Source organism: Urocitellus parryii, chromosome 8, assembly GCF_045843805.1.
Source record: "Urocitellus parryii isolate mUroPar1 chromosome 8, mUroPar1.hap1, whole genome shotgun sequence".
Taxonomy (NCBI): Eukaryota; Metazoa; Chordata; class Mammalia; order Rodentia; family Sciuridae; genus Urocitellus; species Urocitellus parryii.
This window is the reverse complement of record NC_135538.1, coordinates 108227848-108253844: the sequence shown is the minus strand read 5'-3', so window position 1 is coordinate 108253844 and position 25997 is coordinate 108227848. Positions and strand designations below refer to the sequence as shown.

The window sequence follows — 25997 nt, the reverse complement described above, 5'->3', positions numbered from 1 at the left end:
TATTCTGCCTTTTGAAAATGAGTCTGGAGCCAGGCATTGTAGCACAAACCTCTAATCCCAGATACTTAGGCAGTTGGGGCAAGAGGATCCCAAGTTCAAGGCCAGCTCAGCAAGTTAGCCAGACTCTGTCTCAAAATAAATGAAAAACTATCCCAGTGACTCAGGAGGTTGAAACAGGAGGACCACAATTTCAAGGTCAGCCTTAGCCATTTAGTGAGGTCCTAAGCATCTTAGTGAGACCATGTCTCAAAATATAAAACCAAAAGGATGTAGTTCAGCAGCAAAACGCCCCTGGGTTAATCCCCAGTACCAAAAAAGAAAAAGAAATAAAGAAAAGAAACTAAAAACAAAGATGTTGATGATGTAGCTCAGTGGTAGATTCCTTGTCTAGCATATGCAAGGTCTTGGGTTCAATTCCCAATGCCACTAAAAATAATTTTTAAAAGAATAGTAATGAGTTCTGGGCTGGGAGCGTAACTCTGTGGTAAAACGCAGGCTTGGTATGCAGGAGGCCAGCACCAAAAAAGAAAGAGTTCTCTTTATTTTTTTCTAACTTCTAAAATTTTGTTTTGTTTTTGTTTGGTTTGGTTTTTTGAGACAGGCTCTCACTATGTTACCTAGGCTAGTCTTGAACGTCTATGCTGAAGGAATCCTCCCATATCTGCCTCCCAAGAACTAGGACTACAGGCTATATATTTTTAAATCAAATAACACTGTGATAATACACAGAATGTAAATTTTACCTTTATAATACCACCTATAAAAGAGATGTTTTAGTTCTTTGCTGTTCTTCCAGTTCTGGTTCCCATTTGCATACTTTATATATAGTTATAACCATTTGTCTTATACTAGATATTATTTTGTATTCTATATTTTTTCATTTAACACATCTGAAGTTTTATCATGTTATCATTTCAAAAATAATTTTAATACATTTGAAGACATTAGCATAACGCATTTCCCCTGCTGTTAGACTGTTATCTTCCTGTGGCTTTCATTCCACCGATGTCTTTCTGATACTTACATATTAAGGTTCTGCCTTGGGTTTGATGTGACTCAAGAATATTTTACAAATAGAATATATGATCCTCACACTCACACTAATGGGAAAGTCTGAAAGAAACATTATGAACCTAGCAAGAGCCAAAAAGGAAAAGAATAATATAGTATATATTTCTGTCCCTTTTTGTTAGAACCTAATGTCTCCTATTGCCTTTTGGTGAATTTGGCTTGTTCATAAACCCTCATACTTTGTCATAGGACCCTGCAATGAGCACCACTTGTGCTGGACCGTGCTTCCTTGTCCCCTGTGTGGTGTCTGCACAGCCAGTCTTTGTTGGTAGAATCAACGTTTTAGATTTCAAACTACATTCCCTAGATCTCATATTTTGGGCTTCAGTGAACAATTCATGTTCATCGTATGCATACTCTTTGTGGTTTTGTAGATGTCATCAAAGCCCTACTTCACTTTCATTACTTCCAGAGTTAACACTTTTTGTTTCCTTCCCACCACCAGCTGTACTGTTGACACACCAAGTCCTCATTTGTCTTGCCACCCACTGGCTCCTCCAGCCTTGCACAGTTCCGTGCTCACCCACAGACACAGTTCCTCCCCATCCCACTGTTCTTCTAAGCAGATACCATTTTGGATGTGTGTTGGCTATTCATTTGTGATCTTCAAAGTAATTGGTCCCTCACATGTGATCAGAGGGACTGAAGTCCATCCCCTTCCTCACAAAGCCCCATCAGGAAGAAACCAAGCTGATACCAACAACAAATTTCTGATTTCAGACTGTTTCAAAGCATTCATTAGCAGAAAGCTAATTTAAAACATTAAGAGAGGTGCTGGCTCAGGGGGACAATGCATGCTTAGCGTACACCAGGCTTGGGTCTCCATACCCGAGTATGGTAAAAAGATGATAACAACAGGGCTGGGGAACATAACTCAGTTTAAAGCACTAGCCTGGCATGTGTGAGGCCCTGAGTTCAATCCCCAGCACCACAAAAACAAACAAACAAATCCTATTAAATTATGCATATATCTTTGAAATAATAATAATAATGCCACCAAGAAATCTGGATCTAATGGAGCTTTCTGCCCATCAGATTTTCCTGTTGGTCTCAAGCAGCTGCCTTTTCAAAGAGGCTAGGCTTCCTTTGTGGAATCTGTGACTTCAGAGCCTTGTTACCTTTTTAGGATGCCCTGTCAGTACCACATTGTGCTGAAACACTGACTCAGGGTGGGGCGGGGCTGAGTGGTACAGTCGGGGGTCGCCCTCAGCACCTGACCACTGGAGTTGGCTACCTAGTCCTTGATCTTCCACTCACTCATTAATGTTCTTTCCATCCCCATTTCCAGAGGGGTTTCAGGCCGATTTCTGTTGTTCCTTCAAACTTGATAAAGCTGCTCATGAGACACAGTTTGGCAGGAATGACCAGCATGGCAGTAAAACAACCAGTTCTCTACATCTGGCAGCCAAGGCCCAAAGCAGAGACCGAGCCAAACCAGGCGTGACCGAACCAACGAATCATGACCAATTTCATCTAGTGCCTAATCACATCGTGGTCTCTGCAGAGGGAAACATTTCTAAAAAAACGGAATGCCTTGGCAGAGCCCTGAAATTTGACAAAGTGGGCTTAGTTCAATATCGGAGCTCGTCTGAAGAGAAAGGCAACCGGAGAGACCCCATGAAGACCACTGAGTGCTCTCCTGGCCCTGAAGGCCACCGAAAAACCTTGTCCAGACCAGATCATGGTACTGAGAACAAACTCTCCGGTATCCTAGTAGACTCCCACTTGGAGATGTCATGTAACGATTCCTTCCAGGACAAAACTCGGAGGAATTCTCCAAAGAATGAAGTTTTACACACAGACATCATGAAAGGGTCAGGTGAACCCCAGGAAGATCTCCAGCTCACCAAGAGTTTAGAAACAACATTTAAGAACATATTGGAACTCAAGAAGGCTGGGCGGCAACCGCAGAGTGACCCCACGGTTAGCGGCTCTGTTGAATTAGATTTCCCCAACTTTTCTCCAATGGCTTCGCAGGAAAACTGCCTAGAAAAATTTATCCCGGACCACAGTGAAGGCGTTGTAGAAACGGACTCCATTTTAGAAGCAGCTGTAAATAGTATCCTAGAGTGTTAATAGCAGCAGTCCCTCCCCAGCCCCCAGCCCTTGCCCCGGACAAGTTACATTCTCTCCTGGCAAAAGCAAATGGAAACGGTCTCCTGTCTCCAGCCTGCTTGGTCTTTCATCACAGGTTATTCTTTTTAATCTCAGTCCTGTTCTTTGTTTAAGAGCAATACTTGTCGTGGTTACAGGGAGATCCTTTAGTAAAATTCATCCTTGTTAGAGAGCAGTCTGGTAGGCCCTACACATTTCAAGTGTTATGAAAGTGCTGATGATCATTTTTTGTTTGTTTTATTTTTTTTAACACTGTCTCTCCATGAGCCCACAGTACACTTGACTCTGAGTAAAGTTTTGACAATCATAAGTCATTTGAAAAGAACAGACTTATTAAAGAAAATCAAACAGGACTGATAGAAGCTACTTTTTAAAGAATATCTCACTGCAGCTCCAAATTAGTGTTTTTTCTGTTTTGTTTTTGTTTTGCGGGGGTATTGTTCGGGGAAGACCACCTCGTTCCTCCCCGCTCAGCCCTCTCTGAGCAGTAAGTTGCTGACTGCTCTGCCAAGGACTCTACAGCCCTGGTGTCAGAAGTCAGTAGCACATAAGCAGGGCATTTGCAGGGCTTCCCTGTTGATCATTCAAGTGCTTTTCCAATGCTCCTGGAGCAAAACCTCATGCTTTTCAGCATATCCATGTCAAATTTCATCTAGGGAATGCTCTGTTCTTAGTTGTAATAGCATGACTTGAAATAATTTCACCAGGCTGAATAAAGGAAAATGGAAAACAGTTAAGTGGCACAGTGTACAGGGGAGGCCGGGATAGAGCCATGAGGATTATAATATGTATATATGTAAAAGCATATATATGTTAACTATGAAAAAAAAAGAGTTTTGCATTTTATAATTGGGTATAGTCAACATACAATGTATGTTTTGTTTGTTGCTGGGTTTGGTTTTATTTAACCTCTCTGTGTACCCTCTCCCACAACAAATAGCCAAGCATCAAAAGCACTTTCATTTGAAAACTAAGTTGCAATTTTTCAGTTCATACTTTAAGGGGACTTTGGCCTTGTTTCTGCTTCTTGTTGTCTGAGAACAGTAGTCACTCCTGTCAGCAATCATTACCAAAACACAGACAAACCAAAGGTAACCAGCCAGCCCATCACTGAAAGGAAAGAGCTGAGATACAGAATTCCCACTTGAGAGCCAAAGGATATGCCCTGTCATAGTTTGTGTTTGGCCTGTGTTCATATCAGTGAACACGACTTATTGCTTTATTTATTTATATTTCTTTTCAGGGAGCATTCCCCATTTTCCTTTCTTGTATAGCTGTCCCAGATCATCCCATTTCTGTTGTTTCTTTCATTTTCCATGTCATTGTAACCACCAATGGGAAGGCTACACACTGGTAGGTTATATGCATTCTTCTCTCACAGGGCATGCACATGTGTCTGAGCTGTTGGGATCCAAGGTCATTTTGGTTTCAGTGTGTGCACACTTGCTTTCTTACTCTGCTCATCTCCTTGTCCATAGAGATGTACCCATTGGTCTCCACTCTAACATATTCTCAGAGTGGGGATGATCCCCATTGTCATCATGTTGGGCATTTCTTTTCCAGATTGGCCTGCAATGGAAAAGAAGGCTTCTGATCATTCAGTACACAGCAACAGAAGACCTATATCTTCCCTGCCCCTCTGTCCCTCCTTACAAAGAAATCCCATGAGATACCCAGTCTGCATAAGAGCAGAGTACCTTCTCCCTACCCCCAAGCCCTGGCCAATTGAAATAGGAAAATGTGGGCCATCTAGGGTTTCCATTTTTTCCTTATTTGTGCCAATGTCCAAGTTGCAGATTTCCCCTTCTTACTGTATTGTAACATGTTAGAAAGATAAGTTGGTATTGCCAGTTGGACCTTTCTGTTTGGGCAGCCCTGGGTTAACAGCCCACCCTGAACCCATGATTTCACAGGCTCTTCTTCTGTTAGGGCTCACACTCCCCTAATTCAAGATGGTCCCTCCTGATCAAATTCTTCTCATTGTGGAACTTTATACCTGGAAGCCTTCATGTGGGCTGCTAATGAATTACATTAATTACTGCGAATCAGTGGAATTCTTAAGAGATAAGCTTCATGTACATTCGTCACCTCTCTTTCTGCCCTCTCCTGCCCTCCTACCCCACTTCAAGCTTTTCTATATGCCATCTTCAAGGGTTTTTAAGCCCTAACACTTGTCAGCAAATGGAGAGCCTAACTTACCAAAATGAAACTTGTAAATTTTTGTGTCCTTGTATGTAAGTTTACTTTTTATGGAGGAAAGATTTTAGATAATGACAAATGAAGATTACAAAATGTATTTTACTCCTGTGATTAGGTTACGTGCACATGGGTCATGACTCGCATGTCGAGCCCCTCTGGCGAAGGATAAGAGAGCTCAGCCTTGGACGCCAACATTCAGTTGTTCAGGTTCATTAGTCAAAGTTAAGTTTTAGAACTACTTGTACTCAGTAACAAAAATCATTTTCTTTTCTTTTCTTTTTTTTCTGTTTGTTGTTGTGAAAAAAAAAGTGTGAATTTGTTATTACGCATTTGATTTTCTGTGTCCTTAAGTACTGCCTAAAGATAAAGCAAATTTTAAACTGGCAATTACGAAAAAGAACTATTTTAGCTCTGAAGAATTTAGTAGACTCTGTTAGATTAGGGAGGCCTTACAGACTGACTTGACCTAAAGAGGACGCGTCACTCGCTGTCAGTGTGGTGTGGCTTTATTTGCTTAAATACCTTCATTTGTATAGTATGTCTCACTTGAAATTGCTTTGTATACATTTTGTAAAAATATTTATAAAATGTTTTGTAAAAAAAAAGTATAACAAATTGCAGTTTATTTTGTTATGTTGGATAAATACTGTTAAAAGAAACCAGTCAGTAACTATATTGTTAATCCATGGTTAGGAAATGTTTAGTTGGAGATTACAAAATGAAACAACCATTGCAATACAGCCAAAGATTTGGGAAAATGTGCAACTGTGATTGTCTTGATTTTGCAAAGAGGAAAGGCTGCTTTCCACCCAAAAAAGGGTAAGTATTCAGTGGGAGTTCTATTTCAATATTACCATTCCCAAAAAAGTAATCTAACCAGCTGAGGAGACAGGATTTGAGTTGATTGGCCTTTCCAAACAGTGACAAATGAAAGAAACAAAGTTGGTCAGTGAGGAATTTTAGTCACAAATGTATGAGGCCTCCATCCCTAGTCCCGTCATTTGGGTCCTTAGTAAGAAAGGGAAAATGGGGGTCATTTGAAAAGTTACATAAGTGAATCATATTCTGCAGGAAGTTTTCTTCAATCTTTGTTTCTACAAAGACAACAAGAAAGCTAAAGATAAAGAAAAATATTTTATGTAGACTTATTCCAGAATTAATGTTTCTCTTTGGATTCCCATATTTGACCAGGATGTATAGAGAAATACCTCTGTAACCACATCTGTAAACTCAGCCCCAAGAGATCCATTTGTGACTTCCTACCTTCACAAGTGTGACTCAATACAAAGTGTTTATTGGGGAAACTTCCAGAGGGTAAAATGTGTTTCAGGAAGGAAATTTTTTCTTTGAGATCCAGAATTTATACTTGCACTCCTTTATGGTGTAACTGCTTCCCCTTACCCTAATAGTTGTTGAAAAATCAAGATTCTGTAGTAATTAATGTAAACTAGATGTCATTCTCATAATACTGATAGAAGTTAAAATAATTATATCAGTGGATGAATGGATCCTTTGATGTCATTTGCAGTGTTGCCCTGAGATCACACTTTTCTTCTTGCAAAGGATAAATGTCTGTCCAGCAGGACTTCTTGCCCTGTTCAGGCCACTTGCAATGGAAATGCCCGAGAAATGGAGTTAGAAGGAAGGACTACCTGGCTGCCGGGTTAGAATCAGGATCTCTGCATTCCCCACAGGGCATGCACAGAGGAAAGACCAGACATCTTCTCTTAGAACAATGAAAACCCTCAGCCCTGTGTATAGGAGGTCATGTTCCAGGAAAGGGGGCCTAGCTGACACAGAAAAAGCAGTCTGTGGGTTATTGGGGGAAATGTAAGGGAAAAGAAAGAAACCCCCATTGCTGGGGGCACTGAAACAGCATTGCTCAGACTAAGTTCTAGTTGTGCTATCTCCAAGAGGCTAGGACCTGGGCTGTATGGTCTGGCTTGACTCAGCCTCATGTGTCCTCTTCAGCATAGAGAAGACCTCTTGGAATCCAGCATTGACTAGACTACCAAATCGTTCCTGAGGAGTTGACTGTGTGACAAGCACTGTGCTAGACTTTGGGATAGATGGACAATACAGGAGTGATTTCTTCTCTCAAGGAGCCCACAGTGTTGTCAGGCATGGTGGTACACACCTGTAATCCCAGACAGAGGCCCTGGAAGCTGAGGCAGGAGGACCACAAGCAACTTAAGGTCCTAAGCAACTTTGCAAGACCCTGTCTCAAAAAATAAAAAGGGCTGGGGATATGGTTCAGTGGTTAAGAACCCATAGTCTACGGTCTGGGATTGTGGCTCAGTGGTAGAACGCTCACCTAGCACATTTGAGGCCCTGGGTTCAATCCTCAGAACCACATAAAAATAAGTGAAATAAAGATAGTGTGACCAACTACAACTAAAAAATAAATAAATAAACATTAAAAAAAGAAGAAGAAGAAACCCTAGTCTTGATAGGGAAGAACAAATACACAAGTTACTTTTGAGAACTGCCTAGAGTCCAGGAGAGAGGAAAATGGGATGTTGAAACTCCTTCTGAACTTGGTAGAGAGCTGCCATCTATTTCCATGCCCAGGCTCTTCAGAGTTATGTCTGATAAAAAACTATGATACTTTTTCAGGAATGAAAAGAATGGATTTTTGTCATTATAATGTTAAATATGCAGAAATCTGATTCAGCATACATACAATTAGTAGGAGCACATTCAGATTATGAAGTGGATTCTTCTTGCCTAGCATGCAGGAGGCCCTGGGTTCCATTTCTAGCATGGTGCTTGCCTGCGTGTGCATACACACACACACACACACACACACACACACTGAATTGTGTAAATATAAATAGCCTGTCCACATTGCTGCAGGTGAAAGATCTTTATGAGAAACACTGATCTGCATTCCTCTGGAGCATGTGCTGGTGTGGCGTGGCCTTTGAAAACACTTGTGAAGGTTCAAGATCCTTGGGGGAAAAATCACTTCTTTTCAAGGTCAGAGAAAAGCAGTGCAACTCAAGGGACAGGAAGTGCAGCAGGAATGGGTTCCAGTACATCATCTAACACATAATCAAATACACCTTTCTATAAGTTACTCTTAAATCTAAGTTTCTTTGCTCGTAAAGTAAGAAGACTCATCCTGGCCCTCTACTTATGGGTAAGAAATAACATTCCATTGTCCCTGAAATAATTCAGAAAAGGTTTGGTGTTTTCTGTATGGCTTTTGTTCCTTCCTGATATGCACTATTTCTTAAGCTCATTTTCTTTATCTATCTTCAACCCTCAAAAGACTGCTGCCCTCACCTCTTATCTCCCTTTTCTTTCCACTTAAGCTTGTTTTTCATCAGGATCAAAAGGTGTTGTTCATGTTGTCTTCCCCAACTCCAGGTTTATCTGTTCATCTCTCCTTCCTTCTGTCTAATAACCCCTTGCCACTCTCTGCAGATGCCCCGAGCTGCTCCCTGAGGCAGGAGGACTGCACTTTAAAGGCCACCCTCAACAACTTGGGGAGGCCCTATTCAACTTAGCAAAAAACCTGTCGCAAAGTAAAAAAATAAAAAGGACTGGGGATGAGTCTCAGTGGTTAAGTGCCTCTGAGTTGAATTCCCAGTATCAAAAACTAAAAGACCGCAAGGAGAGTTATAATCCAAGAAAGGACATTGGGGCAGAAAGGAACCTGCAGATGGCTCCCCATTTAGGGTATGTCAGGGGTGGCAGTTTTGCCTGTTTGAGAAGGCATTGCTTAACTATCTCAAGTTAAAAAAAAAAAAAAAAAAAGGATTCCAAATAATCCAGAAATGCAGCAATACTGAAATAATTTACTCAGAGATATTAGGAAACGAATCCCTGGAGTTAAATAACCACAAAATACTGGACCTAAAGAGTAAAAACACTGGGTGTGGTGGTACATGCCTATAATTCCAGCAACTGGGAAGGCTAAGGCAGAAGGATTGCGAGTTTTGAGGCCAGTCTCAGCAAGTTAATGAGACCCTGTCTCAAAATAAAAATAAAAAAGATTGGGGATGTAGCTCAGTAAAGCACCTCTGGGTTCAATTCCCAGTACAAGGGTGGGGGGGGAGTCTAAAAACATCGTCACTGGGTATGGTAGGTGCACCTGTAATCCCAGCTATTCTGGAGGCTAAAGCAGGAAAATCCCAAGTCAAGGTCAGCCTGGGCAATTTAGCAATTTCTCAAAAAAAAAAAAAAAATTTTTTTTTTTTTCAAAAAGGGCTGGGCGTGCGGGCTGGGGCTCTAGCTCAGTGGCAGAGTGCTTGCCTAACATGTGTGAGGCACTGGGTTCAATCTTTAGCAGTACCACATTAAAAAATAAAAGTTTTTCATCGATCTACAACAACAACAAATGTTTTTTAAAAAGGACTGGGAGTGAGGCTTAGTGGTAGAAGGCTTGTCTAACATACATGAAGCCCTGAGTTCCACCCAAGTACTGCAGAAAATAAACAAAAACATAGCCAAGTGATTTCTAAATCTGAAGAATATAATTACTCAACAAGCTTTGTCATTCATATGTGATAAACAAAAAGCACAACAAAAACATGGCTTCCCCTCCATTCTAGATTCAATTCCCACTTCCCCAAATAACAAATAAATTCTATTGGCACCAGTGTATATTGTTCTAAAAGTGTTACATACAAATATAAACAAACAACAAAAAAAAAAACCTGGAAAGATTCTGTTCTACCCTATTCTGTATCTCAATTTTTATAACCAATTATCTGGGACTATTATAGTCAGGTTTCTTTGGCTGTAAGCAACAGAAACCAATTTTGGTGACTAGCATAAGGGATTTTATAGGGAGGATAAGGATTGAAAAGAAGATGGAAGAAACACCAAAAGGTCCTGGTAGGTGGAAATCCTTAAAAAGTCTTTCCCAGAACCTCCTACTTTCTTCTATAATCACTTTGCTCAAGATTCAAAATCTGAGGCTGGGATTTGTGGCTCAGTGGTAGAGCACTCGTCTAGCACATGTGAGACCTTGGGTTTGAATCCTCAGCACCACATAAAAATAAATAAAATAAAGGTATTGTTTCCAACTACTTCCAAAAAATAAAAAATGTTTAAAAAAAGATTCAAAATCCCAGAGAAGTCTCATACCCCATTCCTCTGGGAAAGTGAAAAAGTTTTAAAAATCTTGCACTGACCCTCTAAAACTTAAGTATTGGGAAGACAAACATTTGGATTTGATATCCCCCACCACTGCGAAGATTGTACGCAATAAGAGAGAGAGACCATTTCACAAAAGGAATGGGATACTGTTGGAAATGAGAATGGATGTTGGCAAGCCAAAAGGGTAAAAAACAACTACCTCACTGCATAAAACTACATCATCTACCACAATTTATTTAGCCATTCTCTAAGAATGAACAACTGAAGTAGCTAGAAGAGAACAAAGCCTATGAGGATAGGCTAAAAAGAGTTAAGACTTTATTTTATTTTTTCTTTTGTGGTGCTGGGGCTCTAACTCAGGGCCTTGCACACATTACAGGAGTGCTGTCCCACGGAGCTACATCCCAGCCCCAAGAGTAAGGTGCTTAAGGCAATGGGAATCCATGCTACATTCATTCATTAACTTCTTGAGAGGAGGGCTGGGGATGTGGCTCAAGCGGTAGCGCGCTTGCCTGGCATGCGTGCGATCTGGGTTCGATCCTCAGCATCACATACCAACAAAGATGTTGTGTCTGCCGAGAACTAAAACATAAATATTAAAAATTCTCTCTCTCTCTCTCTCTCTCTCTCTCTCCCCCCACTCTCTCTTTAAAAAAAAAAAAAAAACAACTTCTTGAGGGGAAAAACCTTCTATCTCCCCAGTGCTAATAAATGCTCAATAAACACAAATGCAGTTAGTGAATGACTTTTCCTCTGGGTCAATCCGGTACAATGATGGCTTTGCACTTTCTCCTAGCACCATCTACTGGCAGGGGTAAGCTACTTCCTGAATCCTGACTCAATTCCATTCATAACACTCCTTCAGTTCATAACACTCCTGTCAGTTATCACAGAATCTACCATTTATCCATACACAAGGGAGGTTACAAAATATTGATTTATCTTTGTCACTTATTTACTATTTAATGGATGTCTTACACTTTGGTGACCCTTCTGTTTTGCCTCTTTATAAAGTAAGACACATGGCAAAATGCTGAGTGAGAATGACCTTCAGGCTAGTGATTCTGAACATTGTGTTGTCCTTTTACATTTATTTATTGGTTAAGTAGTGAGCAGCTCAGTTCATGGCACTGTTCTTTCTGGTGGACTTACTTAGTACTCACTAATATGTCTTGCATTTCTAAATCAACCACTCATTGAACATGTCCCTGCAGAAACTCATTGTAATAGGTGTTGTAGAAAATAAAGTATGATCAAATCCCCAACTCTCAAAGAGTACTCAACCTAGTTAGAGAAATAATAAGCCAAGGTACAGGATAAAGTCTGTGGTGATATCTTTATGTGTGTGGGGCACGATATGAAGACTGAACCCAGATGTGCTCTACCACTGAAATATGTCCCCCGATTTATTTATCAGTACTAGAGACTGAACCCGGGGCGCTGAACCACTGAGCCGCCTCTGGTTCAAAATGTTGAAGGTGCCAAGATTGAGAAACTGGGGACTGGGGAATATAGCTCAATTGGCTGAGTGCTTGCCTCACGTGCACAAGGCCTTGGGTTCAATCCCCAGCACCACAAAAAATAAAGGAAAAAAAAAAAAAGATTGAGAAAACTGGTTGGACCCTTAGAATCACGTGGTGAGGGAATAAATACACCTACAACCAAAACATATAAAACCCAACTTGGGCCACTCTCTGGTTTTTTGCTTGCCTCATTTTTTGAGACAGGGTTTCACTATGTTGCCTAAGTTGGTTTGGAATTTCTGGACGCAAGCGACAGTCCCAGCAGCTCAGACTACAGGCGTGAGTCATGGAGCCAAGCTGGGACTATCCTTTTACACTCTAAAAGAAACTTAGAGAAAGAAAAGAGAACTCGAGAGCCTTGCTAGGTCAAGTGTAGCCCATAGACCAGCAGCACCGATCTGTAGAACTTATTAAAAATGAAAAATATTGATCTACCTCAGCGGCCTCCTGAATAAAAATCGGCATTTTAACAAGATGCTCAAGTGACTCTCACACAAATGAATGTTTGAGAAGGGATTTGATGGTCTCCAGAGATGAATCGACTTGAGTTACTTTTCAGGATTTTATGTAGTCAAGGAAAGATGAGAGCATATTCCAGGCGGTGAGAGATACATAAGGGAAGGATGAGGTGGCAAGGAGGCATTTCTAGTTCGGGTACTTACAGTAATAATTAACATAATGTTCACTGCTTACTCTTAGGCATTGTGCTATCAACACGTCATCGAATGCCATAACCCTCACAGGCTATCAGTGTTACCACCCTAGCGCATTTTTCCTTTTTCCCTCGTTTGCCTATTTCTTATGCGGGCAGGAGCACGAATCCGGCCAGCCCAGGATCCAGGGAGGGTCCTCACCTCATGAATAAGGAAACCGAAGTACAAAGGGGTTAAATAACTGGCTTAGGGAGTCACTGTGGAACCGAGCTGATGGGAGCTACCTTCTTTAACACCCTACATAGTCCACAAACACCTCCACCCATACGTAAGAGCCAAAGCCAGCCCACCAGCTCTCTGCGGAGGAAAAACACCACCCCAAACTTCCTTCGCAGAGCCACGCAGAGCCACGCAGACCCACAAAGACGCCGCTGCACGGCGCAAGCCGGAAGGGCGGCGACGGCGCCACAGCGGAAGCCGAGTGCATTGTGGGAAGCGCCTTATAATTCACCGCGAAGTTACCGGGAGCCAGGAGAACGTAGCTTAAAGGAGAATGAGTCGACGTTGGAAATCTCATAGACCGTAAAAAGCTTGAGTTCGCACCCAGGCATCACGGGGTTTTTAAGGGTTTGGATACGAGCGAATATTAGGGATACATTTTGAAGACTGGAGTCAAAAACTTAATGCAAGAGTTTGAGGCAGCAGTGTTCCCCGAAGCCCAAGTTTTTAATTAGTTTAGAAATTTGTTGAACATTCGTCTCCTAAATGTTATTCTCGCTGACCTCAATTTTCTGTATCCAGAAGAAAATTATATATATATATAATCTCCATCCCTTTGGTTCTAGAAAAATTAATTCCTAAAAAAGGAAGTTTATCATACCCTCAAAGCTACCCAGACAAAGCAGGCACTTTGGGGAAAGAAATGGTAATGCTGGGGAACCAGGAGGCTTTGTGCAGCTTCTGGCAGTAACCAGGGTTAGCAAATCTCCATTCGGGCTGCTAAAGTGGGCTTTGGCTGCCCGAGTCCTCCAGCGTGAGCTAGAAGAGACGTCTCTATGATCAATTAAACATAGAGTGGGTCCTCTCTTCCCCGCCGGGCGGACGTGCACACGAGCTGTAATTGCAGCACTGGAAAGATGGCGGAGGAAGAGTAAGTGTTTGCGTCTTTGAGTTTTTCGAGGGGAGAGGGAACTTGAATATCCGATGCCATCCACGGTGTTTATGCTGTGCTGTTAGGAAGGAAGGCACGTGTGGACTGTAGGAAGAGAAAACAAAAGGCTTCAGATTACAGGGAGTAGGAGTGAGGTCCTGTAGGGCTGGGGCTTGCGGAGGGGGCCGCGGTTAGTTCTGGTTACCTAGAACAGCGAGGATTGACTTTCAGGCAGGCGGTTAGGAAACACAGGTATGAAGGGGACAGCAGCTGAAGAGTGCCAGAGTTGAGTTCACCCAGCATGACTTTCATTATTTTCCCTGTAAGTAGACTCCCACTCGCCCCAACCCCACGGGTTCTTTCTAGGATCTCATCGTTGTGAGTTGACGAAAGCCTATGGTAGTAAAAGTTCTGTTGTAATCGAACCAGGAACCAAGAGGTTCTTGAGATTTTAAGGCTTTGGATACGAGTGAATGTTAGGACTTCATTTTGAAAATTAGTCAGAAACCATCGGTTTTAGGAGAAACTCGGTGCTCAGAAGTTTGAAGGCAGCAGTGTTCCCAGGAGTTTGTAGAGTGGTTTGGAAACCCATTGAACTTTCATTTCCTAAATGTTATTACCACTGATCAATTTTCTCTATTAGGCAAAGAAAAAAGATCCCTTTGGTTCCAGAAAATCTCCTGAAAAAGAGGAAGGCTTATCAGGCCCTCAAAGCTACCCAAGCAAAGCAGGCACTTTTGGCAAAGAAGGAGGTAATATTGGTGGACCAGGAGGACTGTGTTAGAATTTGTATTGCGTGAATTTTACTCAGCATATGTTGAACTAGATTTGGTATTGTCAAGCCCCTCTCCCAGTTTTGTTTTTAATGTTTTTGTGGTTTGGGGGTTTTTTTAGTTGTAGTTGGATACAATACTTGTATGTATTTGTATGTGGTGCTGAGGATGGAACCCAATGGCTTGCAAGTGCTAGGTAGGCACTCTGAGCCACAACCCCAGCTCCCCCCACCTCCCAGTTTTTTAATATACAAGGTATCTGGTTTGTGTCTTCACTTAGCAAAGATTTATCCAACACCTGTGCAAGCAAAAATCTGGAATGGAGCTTAAGAAAAAAGTGAAGTGTGAAGTGGAAAGTGCTCCTTCTAGATTCATTTTTTTTTTTTTTTAATTTTAACATTTATTTATTTTTCTTAGTTCTCGGCGGACACAACATCTTCGTTTTTTGTATGTGGTGCTGGGGATCGAACCCGGGCCGCACGCATGCTAGGCGAGCGAGCTACCGCTTGAGCCACATCCCCAGCCCCTAGATTCATTTTGAATGATTTTATTTTAGAGAACAAACCTGGCAAAAAGTGTATACAACAGGTTTGGTTGTTTACTAAATGTGCGGTGTTTTTTGTTTGTTTGTTTGTTTTTGATACCAAAGCAAAAACCAGGAGTATTTAACCCCACCTTTTTTTTTTTTTTTTTTTTTGGTGGTGTTGGGAATTGAACCCAGGGCCTTGTGCATGTGAGGCAAGCATTCTAACCAACTAAGCTATATCCTCAGCCCTTTATTTTTATTTTGAGACAGGGTCTTGGTAAGTTGCTGAGGCTGGACTTGAACTTGGGATCTTCCTGCTTCAGCTGGGATTAGAGGCATGTACCACCATGCCCATCCACTAAATGTCTCTGAATATACGTGTATTTTGGAGACAAGGAAACAAATGCTCAGTTTGTACCTAACATAAATTTGGTAAACATTGGTTAACAGCATGTAAACTAATTTTTTGTTTGTGTATCAGAAATTCTCTAAATAGCCAGGTGCTGTGGAGCATCTCTGTCATCCTGTCAATTCAGGAACCTGAGGCAAGAGGATCTCAATTTTAAGAATCAGCCTCAGCAACTTAGCAAGACCCAGTCTCAAGTAAAAAATTTAAAAGGCTGGGGGATGTCACTTTATCCCAGTGAAATCCCAGTGCCAAAAAAAGAAAAGAACTTCTCCCAGTAATTCTAGAATTTTCTCAACTCCCTGTACTTGGGTTTTTCATTTTTCCGTTGTATAACAGAGTCAGCTAGGTGTGGTGGCATATGCCTGAAATCCCATTCAATTGGGAGACTCAGGCAGGAAGATCACAAGTTTGAGGCTGGCCTGAGCAGCATAGCAATACCCTGTTTAAAAAAGATAGAAATATGCTTACTTGCTTTCCTTTGAAGAATATGAAACTCATGAATTACTGTTTTGGAATTAAAGATGAGTATAGGCACAGAGTGGTGATGATGGTCTGTCTTCTCTGTAACAGAGAAAAGGAAAAGAATTCAGATTTAAGCGACTGGAATCATTCCTACATGATTCCTGGCGGCAGAAACGTGACCACGTGCGCATCAGACGACTAGAAGTAAAACCTCATGCTTTGGAAGTACCTGATAAACATTCCTTGGCCTTTGTTGTACGAATCCAAAGGTATAGTACTGGTGTCTTTTCAGATTCCCTGAGGTTGAGGGTTCTTTTAGGTCTCTCTAGGGAGATACAAAGATAGTAAGGGCCTAAGCCACTATGGAAAATTATGCAAAGAATTGATGAACCCAACAAATATGGTCTTTGTCTGCAACATTAGGAAAATAGATTTACTAATAGTGTTATTAGAGTAAATTGCAGGATTGGAGATGGTGCTTGAGGACACTTTCTCTAAAGCAAGAACTTAAATCTGCAACTGTAAAGACATGGAAGGCATTCACCAGTGTTGGGAAATGGCTTTCCAGCCATATATATAATGTTCTGAAATGAAGGGATTGAGACATTTTTCAAGGAACTAAAGCAAGGCTGAGTGGATGGAGCATTTTCGATGCTATAAAGAAACTTATACATTTAATGGTATTTCCCTTATGTCCCTACCCTTACATACAATAGTGTACTTCTTACTGTGAGGTCTGTGAGTTTTAAATATTTACAAGCTCTGTCTTTAACCCTCCTACCATGGCCTATAATCTCTTTCATGACTGGATTTCTATGCAATCTCAGATCTGACCTGTAGGCTGCCTCTGGTAATGGTCAGAGATAAATCCGGTCATCTCCTTTTTGCTCAAAATTTTCAGTAGCTTTTGCTGCCCATAGAACAAGTCCAAGTTCCTTAGCCAGACATGCAAAATCCTATGTACTCCTTTCTTCACAAATTCATGGACCATCTCTGTTATCCCATAGCACCTTAGGCACTGTTCCACATAACAGGAAAACCATCAATTTATAAACCATCTTTCACTAAACTGAACCCTCCCATCAATTTGGAAGGCTGAGGCAGGAGCATCACAAGTACAAAGCCAGCCTCAGCAACTTAGCAAGGCCCTGTCTCAAAATAAATATAGGGGGCTGGGGTTATGGCTCAGTGGTAGAATGTTAACCTACAACATGTGAGGCACTGGCTTCATGCCTCAGCACCAGGTTAAAAAAATAATAACAAAGTTATAAAAATAAATATAGGGCTGAGGATATAGCCCAGTGGTAAAGTGCCCCTGCCCCAGGACGGACGGATGGACATACATTCATATGCAAGCAAACTAAGAATTTTAAGGCATGATTTCTGTTACCGTTTGTTTCAGGATTGATGGGGTGAGTTTACTAGTGCAGAGGACCATTGCAAGACTTCGTCTGAAGAAAATATTTAGTGGTGTCTTTGTTAAAGTCACCCCCAAAAGCCTAAAAATGCTACGGATAGTAGAACCTTACGTGACCTGGGGGTAAGTAAGGTTTTCTCTGTGAATTCACAATAGCTTATATTTCAGTGTGTGAGTGTGCACAAGATATTACTTTCATGTCACTATGTTGGATATTGAGTATGATCATAGTCACCAGAAATCAAGAACTTTGGCACATGGGACAGGCCAAGGGAGGAGATCAGTGATGCTAATAATGGTCTGACATTACCATAGCAGGGCTTAGGCTGAGTAAGATGAGTAAAAGAGCTGGATACAGTGGCACATGACCGTAGACAGGGAGATGATTTCAAATTGAAGCCAGCCTGGGCAAATTAGTGAGATCCTATCACTAATTTTAAAAAGGGGTAGGGATGTTGACTTAGTTGTTAGGCACTTGCCTAGCATGCAGAGGCCCTGGGTTTAATCCCCAGAACCCACCTACCCCCCCCCCCAAAAAAAGAGAGAGACCACTTGGAGTCTTGAAACTGAACTAGTAGCAGTGCTTATAGTATTCCTCAAACATTAAAATTCAACAGAAAGGTAGTGAATACCTTAATTCCAGATACTTGAGAGGCTTATGGGAGAGCAGTGAGAACCAGTTTCAAAAACAAAATAAGCTGTGCGCCACTGTACCACCTGTAATCCCAGCAGCTGGAGGCTGAGAGAGAAGGGTCAAACTAGCCTCAGCAAAAATGAGGTGCTAAGCAACCCAGTTAGACCCTATCTTTAATACGAAATAGGGCTGAGGATGTGGCTCAGTAGTCAAGTGCCCCTGAATTCAATCCTGGTACCAATAAAATAAAGTAAAACCCCCAAAAGGCTTAGGTTTAATTTCTAACTCTTGCACCATCTTGAGTAAACTGTAAGCCAGGTAGTGGTTTTGTTTTATCTGGGTGTTTTTTCACCCACTCCACTTTCTACCAGGTATACACTACTAGTGAGCTGCACCTACAGCCCTGTCTTTTTTTTTTTTAATACCTTCATTTTATTTATTTTCATGTGGTGCCGAGAATGAAACCCAGTGCCTCATACATATAAGGCAAGCACTTTGCCACTAAGCCACAATCCCAGCCACCACCACCCCCCCTTTATTTTGAGGCAGGATCTTGCTAGGTTGCTCAGGCTGACTTTGTAATGATCCTGACTCGGCCTCCTGAGTAGCTGGGATTATAGGCATGTGCTGTTGCACCTTGCTGGAAACAATTTTTTTGCTTGATGAACACCTATATCTATAAATTTAAATTTCTGGTTTCCCTTTCCTAGCCAGGGCTACTCTGGTTAGTTGTTTTGCTGTTTTTGTTTGTTTGGTTTTACTTTTTTTAAAATTCTAATTAGTTATACATGACAATAGAATGCATTTTGACATATTGTACACAAATGGAACACAACTTCTCATTCCACTGGCTATACTTGGTGCAGAGTCACTCCAGTAGTGTAATCATACCTGTATATAGGGTAATAATGTCTCTCTTTCTACCGTCCTTCCCATCCCCATAGCCCCGTTCCTCCCCTCACTCACCTCTACACAAACCAAAGTTCAATCATTCTTCTCTACCCCCTCACCCCCCACCCTGCCCTGCCCCACCCCACTATGGATCAGCATCTGCTTTTCAGAAAACATTAAGCTTTTGTTTTGGGGGGTTTGACTTGTTTCACTTAGCATGGTATTTTCTAGTTCCATCCATTTACTTGCAAATGCTATAATTTCATTTTTTTAAGGCGGAGTAATATTCTGTTGTGTATGTGTACCACATTTTCTTTATCCATTCATCTGTTGAAGGGCATCTAGGTTGGTTCCATAGTTTAGCTATTGTGAATTGAGCTGCTGTAAGCATTGATGTGGCCGCATTACTATAGTATGCTGATTTAAGTCCTTTGGGTATAGACTAAAGAGTGGGATAGCTCGGTCAAATGGTGGTTTCATTCCAAGTTTTCTAAGGAATCTCCATACTGCTTTTCAGATTGGTTGCACCAGTTTGCAGTCCTACCAGCAATGTATGAGTCTGCCTTTTTTTTTTTTTTTAATACAGGTTAAGAGATTTTTTTTTTTTTTTTTTTTTTTTTATTAGAGGAGAGGGATTTATTTATTTATTTTAGTTCTCGGCGGATACAACATCTTTCTTTGTTCGTGGTGCTGAGGATCAAACCCGGGCCGCACGCATGCCAGGCGAGCGCGCTACCGCTTGAGCCACATCCCCAGCCCCTATGAGTCTGCCTTTTTCCCCACATCCTTGCCAACATTTATTATTGCTTGTATTCTTTTTTTTTTAATGTATTCCTTTTTTTAAATTTATTTTTTTACATACATGACAATAGTGGAATGTCTTACACTCATTATTACCCATTTACAGCACAATTTTTCTTTTCTTTTTTTTTTTTTTTTAAATATTTATTTATTTTTTTAGTTCTCGGCGGACACAACATCTTTGTTGGTATGTGGTGCTGAGGATCGAACCCGGGCCGCACGCTTGCCAGGCGAGTGCACTACCGCTTGAGCCACATCCCCAGCCCAACAGCACAATTTTTCATAACTCTGTATATAAAGTATGTTCACACTAAAATTATGCCATTATACATGTACTGCTTGTATTCTTGATAATTGCCATTCTGACTGGAGTGAAATGAAATCTTAGAGCACTTTTGACTTGCATTTCTGTAATTGCTAGAGATGTTGAACATTTTTTCATACATTTATTGATTTTGTACTTTTTATATTTCTTCTTCTGTTAAGTATCTGTTCAGTTCCTTAGCCCATTTATTGATTGGGTTATTTGTTTTTTATGGTGTTCAGTTTTTTGAGTTCTTTATATATCCTGGAGATTAGTGCTCTCCCACTCTGGTTTTTTATCCCCTCCTTCATTTGTGTATTCACAAGCATTTCAGCTTCTGATGATAAAATACTTCCTGGTGAGGGGATAGGCAGGATCACTTCTCCCACCTTTTCTTCTCAGACTGCAGAACTGAGTAGCCACTGTAATGCAGTATGCCAGGTGCCAGTTAAGGCTGTGCTTTATTCTGCCTCACATAGATTTCCAAATCTGAAGTCTGTCCGGGAACTCATCTTGAAACGTGGACAAGCAAGGGTCAAGAATAAGACCATCCCCCTGACAGACAACACAATGATTGAGGAGCATCTGGGTGAGTGCTGCAGTTTAAAGATCAGTGGGAGCAAAAAGCAAGCATCTGTAGTGGCTTTGATTTGGGGGTCCTAACAACATGCCAGGGTGCCCAGCTCTGGCATATAGAAGCTTGGTATATGCTGAACAAATGGTGAATAAAGGAATCTATGCCTTTGTATATTTTAGGGAAGTTTGATGTCATTTGTCTGGAAGACCTCATTCATGAAATTGCCTTCCCGGGGAAGCATTTTTGGGAGATCTCTGGATTCTTGTGCCCTTTCCACCTCTCTGTTGCTCGTCATGCTACCAAAAATAGAGTGGGTTTCCTCAAGGAGATGGGCTTACCTGGCTATCGGGGTGAACGCATCAATCAGCTCATCCGCCAGCTGAACTAAACCCAGGTGAGGCAGGGCTGAAAACTGCTCTTGGTCTGACTTTTAATGAGCCATGCCTTGTTACTTGATAGAGGTCTTGCCTAGCATGCATAAAGCCTTGGGTTCAGTCCCCAGGGCCACCCACACAAAAAATTACAGGCTAGAAAACTTCTCTCTTGCTGTGGTTTCTTAACTGAAGTAGGGAGAAACTAATTCAAAAAAGAACTTTCTCTTTCTAATTATTTTATTGGTGCATTATTATAGTTGTTCCCAAAAGACTTTTAAAATATTTTTATTAGTTGTTTATGGACCTTTATTTTATTTACTTATTTATATGTGGTGCTGAGAATCAAACCCAGTTTTGCAAGGGCACATGCTAGACAAGCACTCTACCACTGAGCCACAACCCCAGCCCCAAAAGATTTTGAAGATTTAAGTCATCTGTTATTGTTTAATCTTTTTTTTTTAAGTTGTTGATGGACCTTTATTTTATTCATTTATTAATATTTGGTGCTGAGAATCAAATCCAGTGCCTCACACATGCTAGGCAAGAGCTCTACCACTGAGACATAACCCCAGCCCAAGTCATCTGTTTTGTGGAAGGAATCTTAACTGTTTGAAAATGCTTTTTATTGCTGCAGATATTATTATTAGGTGTCAGATTTCAGTGAATTTGTATTGATGCAGTTGTATTTTTCTCCCTCAGACTATCTGAAAGCAGTGCATCGGAAGCATGTGTTCTGTTGGATGGAAATGTTGTCAGGTGTCTTCACAGAAGATTATTTTCTGCCTTAAGAAACTGGAAGGAAGGGATTGGGGAAGAGACAGTAGGTTATGATCATGGCAGGCACCTCTCATCACAGCCCAGTTCCAAGGAAAATTGTTTTCCACGTTGACCACTTCTGCTCTGCGGTTTAATATTGGTGAATGAATTACCCCGGCATGTGTACAAGTCTCCCTAAGCCTCTTGCAGCAGTGGACCAAGTCCAGGAGCATACTTGAATCTAGAGGTCCCAAGAGCCTTGTTTTGAAAAGACTTAAAATACTTGGGAAGAAAGCACAAAAACCAAGTACTCGTATGTCTCTGTTGTGAGTCCATGGTTCACCTTTTGCCTGACAGTTTTGTGAACTATCATACTTGCCTTGGCTCTAAGTTTATGGGGAGCTTTTCTGTCCTATTCTGCAACAGACTTAAGTTCCCTTCACTAGCTCAGAGGTTGAGAAAGGAGGAACCTTTCACTCTGAACACAATGTACTCAAAATTTTGCTTAGAATTTCAGGGTGTTCATAGACCCTTCTCTTTCAGGATTTACACATCTTCTCTGAAGAAGTCTTGTTCTTATTAGCATTTGGTCACTCAGGCCGTGATCTTGCTAGTCTTCTGGTTCCATGACTTGCAGAAGACCAAAGTTCACCCAGCCAATTGTGTTTCTATAAAGAACACAGTGGTGCCCAGGTGCAGTGGCACACACCTGTAATCTCAACAACTCAGGAGGCTGAGGCAGGAGGATTGCAAATTTGAGGCCAGCCTCAGTAATTTAGTAAGACCCTGTCTTGAAAATGTAAAAAAGTGTGTGGGGGATGTAGCTTAGTGGTAAAGCACCCCTGGGTTCAATCTTCAGTGCCAAAAAAAGAATAGAGTGATGGATTTTTCATTTTCTACGTCATCTATAATTACATTACTGACTATTTTCTCCCCTGGGATTCAGGATGCAATTTCCAGGTTTCCCTGATCAGCATTCTGCTTAAAATCCAGATTAGGAAGAAGGGAAGCCATTTTCTTGTTTTGGCATGAATGAAATTAGAACTATTTTGACTTTTTAGGACCCAGGCAGGCAACTCAGTTGGATTTTTTTCCCCCTTATTCTGGACTTAGGAAGTATTGTCCTTTATCTTTCTAGTAATGAGGGAGATCAACAAAGCTTCTGGGGATGCTAATCCTGAAAAAAGTGGATACTATTTATCTTCATCAGTGTCTACCCTTAAAAGTGGTACTTCCCTCTATTCCCTCTTGATTGTTTTAGTGTTGCGTTCCACAACTAAACACTCAAGGTCACTACAGGTGAACTGGGCTGACAAGAAATAATCACACAGAGACAGAAATGCCTTTTAAAAGGAGTCTGAGGAAAGGGATCAGGTTTCAGGAAAGGTTGAGTCTAGCTTTGTGATGTCTGCTCTTGGCATATTGACTGACTTTTGGGAAGGCCATGCCCATCTCATGAGCTGTGTGGGGATCATGGCAGAACAAGTAAAAAGACCAGAGTGAGGCCCGCCCAGAGAAGCAACATCAACTCAGTCTACTTTGTGCGCTCAGTGCTCATAGTTCACACACACACAGCATGGCTGGCTTGCCATATCCCACGTTTTTAATCGCTCAGGGCTAAGGGGCACTCAGTTCCCATATGGCAGCTCCCAACACTTCAGCTTACCATCTGAGAGCCCAGTTAAACTGAGAACATGCTTAACCATGTTCCTTTGGGATCAGCTCTGCAGCAGTTTTGGCTCTTAAGACCCTTGAGTACAGCTATGAAAATTGAGTGAAAGGTATAGGAATGCCTTGAAATGTGCCAGGTTATGAGGTAATTAATTGGGTTTGGTTCCAGAGTTTAATCTGCCAGAAACAGATGTTATTATAAATGTTACTTTTTAATATTGGAGAGCATTGTGAAATCGGATTATTTTAAAATGATGTATTGCAAAGTAATGGAGAAATAGGTGTAGGAAGGGAAACCTTGGATTTATATCCCAGATCTCTTACTAAATATGGAAACAGGCTGGCTATAGCTCAGTGGTAGAGTGCTTGCCTAATGTGCGTGAGGCCCTAGGTTTAGTCTGCAGCACTGCAAAAATAGAGCTGATATCCTCTAGCTTGTTTGCCTCCCATGGTTGTTAAAACAAAAATGTTGTAGTTGGAGACAATCTCTTTATTTTTATGTGGTGCTGAGGATCAAACCCAGGGCCTCACATATGCAGGGCCCAGCCCCAACAAAAATGGTTTTAAATTTATAATCCTACATGAATAAACAATTTTCATAAATTGTGCTCTTACCTCTGATTCATGCTATAACATTCCCTGAGCAAGTTGTGGGACTATCCTTATTTCAGGGAAAACCTCTATGATCTAACCATGATATGCTACTATGGGCTTTTGGGGGGGGGGGGTGCGGACAACATATACACCAGGTATGCTCTTGGTTTTGTAGGGAAAACAGTTAAAAAATCAAAGTAGTGGCTCAGGAGGCTGAGGCAGGAGGATTTCTAGTTCAAAGCCAGTCTCAGCAAAACTGAGGTGCTAAGAAACTCAGACCCCTGTCTGTAAATAAAATACAAAATAGGGCTGAGGATGTGGCTCTGAGTCACTGAGTTCAATCCCCCCACGCCCTGTGTGCCCCATACCCCCCAAAAAAGAAGAGTGTAAAAAAAAGTAAATTGTGTGTGTGCGGTACTGGTGATTGAACCAAGGAGTGTTCTGCCACTGAGCTAGGCCCTAGCCCTCGTATTTGTTTGTTTTGCCCCTTTTGAGACAGTCTCAATAAATTGTTGAGGCCAGCCTCAAATTTTGAATCCTTCTCAGGCTTCCCAAGTTGCTGGAATTATAGGTTTGTGCCCCACACATGTCCTCTTCAGAAGGTGATTGTGTGAACTTTTCCTCTGCTATAATCCTCTAGCCCCTTACCTGACCCAGCTGGCTCTAAGAACCAAGGTTTTGTTTTTAATGCTTTGGAGTTATATTTAGTATTCTTCAAAAGTCATTCTGAGGCCAAGTTTTATCCTCAACTTTAATTGCCCTCTGGAAAATGAGTATCACTTGAATTATTCTGTTACTACAAGAATAATGGGAACAGGTTCTGCTCATTACTAACAGGTCAGACCCATTAGTGTTTTCAGGTGCTGGGATAAGCCCCCTGTTCCTTGCAGGAGCTAGGCAAGGGCTCTGCAAGTGAGATATACAGCCACCCACCCCCTGCCCTTTGGTATCTTGGAACTGAAGACAGCGTCGCAGGTAGTAAAGTAGGAGACTTGAGTTCCATATACCGACTGGTACAGAATTTTTTAGAACTGATAAGCGTGGTCCAGAAATACCAATACAGAGCAACCCCTACGAGGCTCCCGAGAGAATCAGGTCCAGCTGAGACAGGTCAGGGCTTTGTTGGGAATCCAGGGTCGCAAGCTCGTGCCAGGCGCAGGCCCCAGCTGCAAAGGACCTCGAGTCACAGACGCCGAGCTGGGCTCTTCCGGGGCCGTTCTTCTACCCGAGGGTCTTCGAAGCGGATGGCAGGGGCTCCGGGGCCGAGGTGGCTCTGGTAGAGTTTGCGGAACCCGCGGCTTCCCAGGGCTTGGGCCTCCGCGGGAGCTGGGACGCCGTGGGGTCGCCGTGAGTCGCGGTGATGTGGCGTTTCTCCAGGCCCGGAAGTTCCCGGCCGTTCTGAACCAGATAGAGGAGCTGCGCCAGGGTCACAGAGGCCGGGGCTGCTTCAGCAGGTTGACGGGGTCTGCCACAGCTGCCCGAACTGCCACGCTCCATCCTCGGCCACGAACCCTGGTTACGGTAACAAGAAAGCACTTCCGGGTGTGGTGGGTGCAACCACCGTGGGCGGAAACGAAGGGGAGGACGTAGACCACACCAAGCTGCCAAGACGGGCGGGGTGGGGGCACTGGAGAACGCTGACCAATTCCGCGCAGAAACGTTTCAAACGCAAAAATTTAGCCCACCCCGGAGTCCTTATTTTAGAATAAAAAGGAAAAGACGCACCAAAATTTGAAGGCTTGCCCAGAATGGAACGTGCAATCGGACACATCTCTGCAAAGATGCAGAGGCACCACACACACACACCTACTTTCATGCACACACACGCAGGCGCTTCGTTTCCTTTTCTTTTTGCAGTGGTAATATTTGTTTTGCAGAGCTTCTTGCGTGTCTGGCAAGCCTCTACAACTGAGCTACACCTCCAGCCCCTAGTGAATTTTTTAATCTGAGGATTGTGGGGACCCCCGAATTTGTTGTAGACGAATGGG

The 25997-nt window shown here is 42.1% G+C and overlaps 2 protein-coding genes across 6 annotated transcripts in view; both read left to right on the top strand.

Annotated features, from left to right (window-relative positions):
* Bicral (BICRA like chromatin remodeling complex associated protein) overlaps positions 1 to 3423 on the top strand; it is a 77979-nt gene extending 74556 nt beyond the window's left edge. For all 5 annotated transcript variants that reach the window (XM_026383362.2, XM_026383364.2, XM_026383365.2 and 2 more), the window contains one exon: positions 2360 to 3423. In XM_026383362.2, the coding sequence (XP_026239147.1) occupies positions 2360 to 3147 (788 nt within the window). In that variant the 3' untranslated portion in view covers positions 3148 to 3423. The remainder of the gene's footprint in view (positions 1 to 2359) is intronic.
* Positions 3424 to 13171: 9748 nt separating this feature from the next.
* Positions 13172 to 25226, top strand: Rpl7l1 (ribosomal protein L7 like 1). The gene is made up of 7 exons (XM_077801879.1): positions 13172 to 13820; positions 14464 to 14572; positions 16099 to 16259; positions 17393 to 17530; positions 20517 to 20626; positions 20794 to 21008; positions 21688 to 25226. The coding sequence occupies exons 1-6, from the start codon at positions 13807 to 13809 to the stop codon at positions 21000 to 21002; spliced, it is 741 nt and encodes a 246-aa protein (XP_077658005.1). The 5' UTR covers positions 13172 to 13806; the 3' UTR covers positions 21003 to 21008; positions 21688 to 25226.
* Positions 25227 to 25997: the final 771 nt, after the last annotated feature.

Coding starts and splice junctions, on each gene's coding strand:
- Rpl7l1 (XM_077801879.1), top strand. Junction 14,573..16,098: donor CACTTTTGGCAAAGAAGGAG/GTAATATTGGTG, acceptor TCTCTGTAACAG/AGAAAAGGAAAAGAATTCAG. Junction 16,260..17,392: donor TTTGTTGTACGAATCCAAAG/GTATAGTACTGG, acceptor CGTTTGTTTCAG/GATTGATGGGGTGAGTTTAC.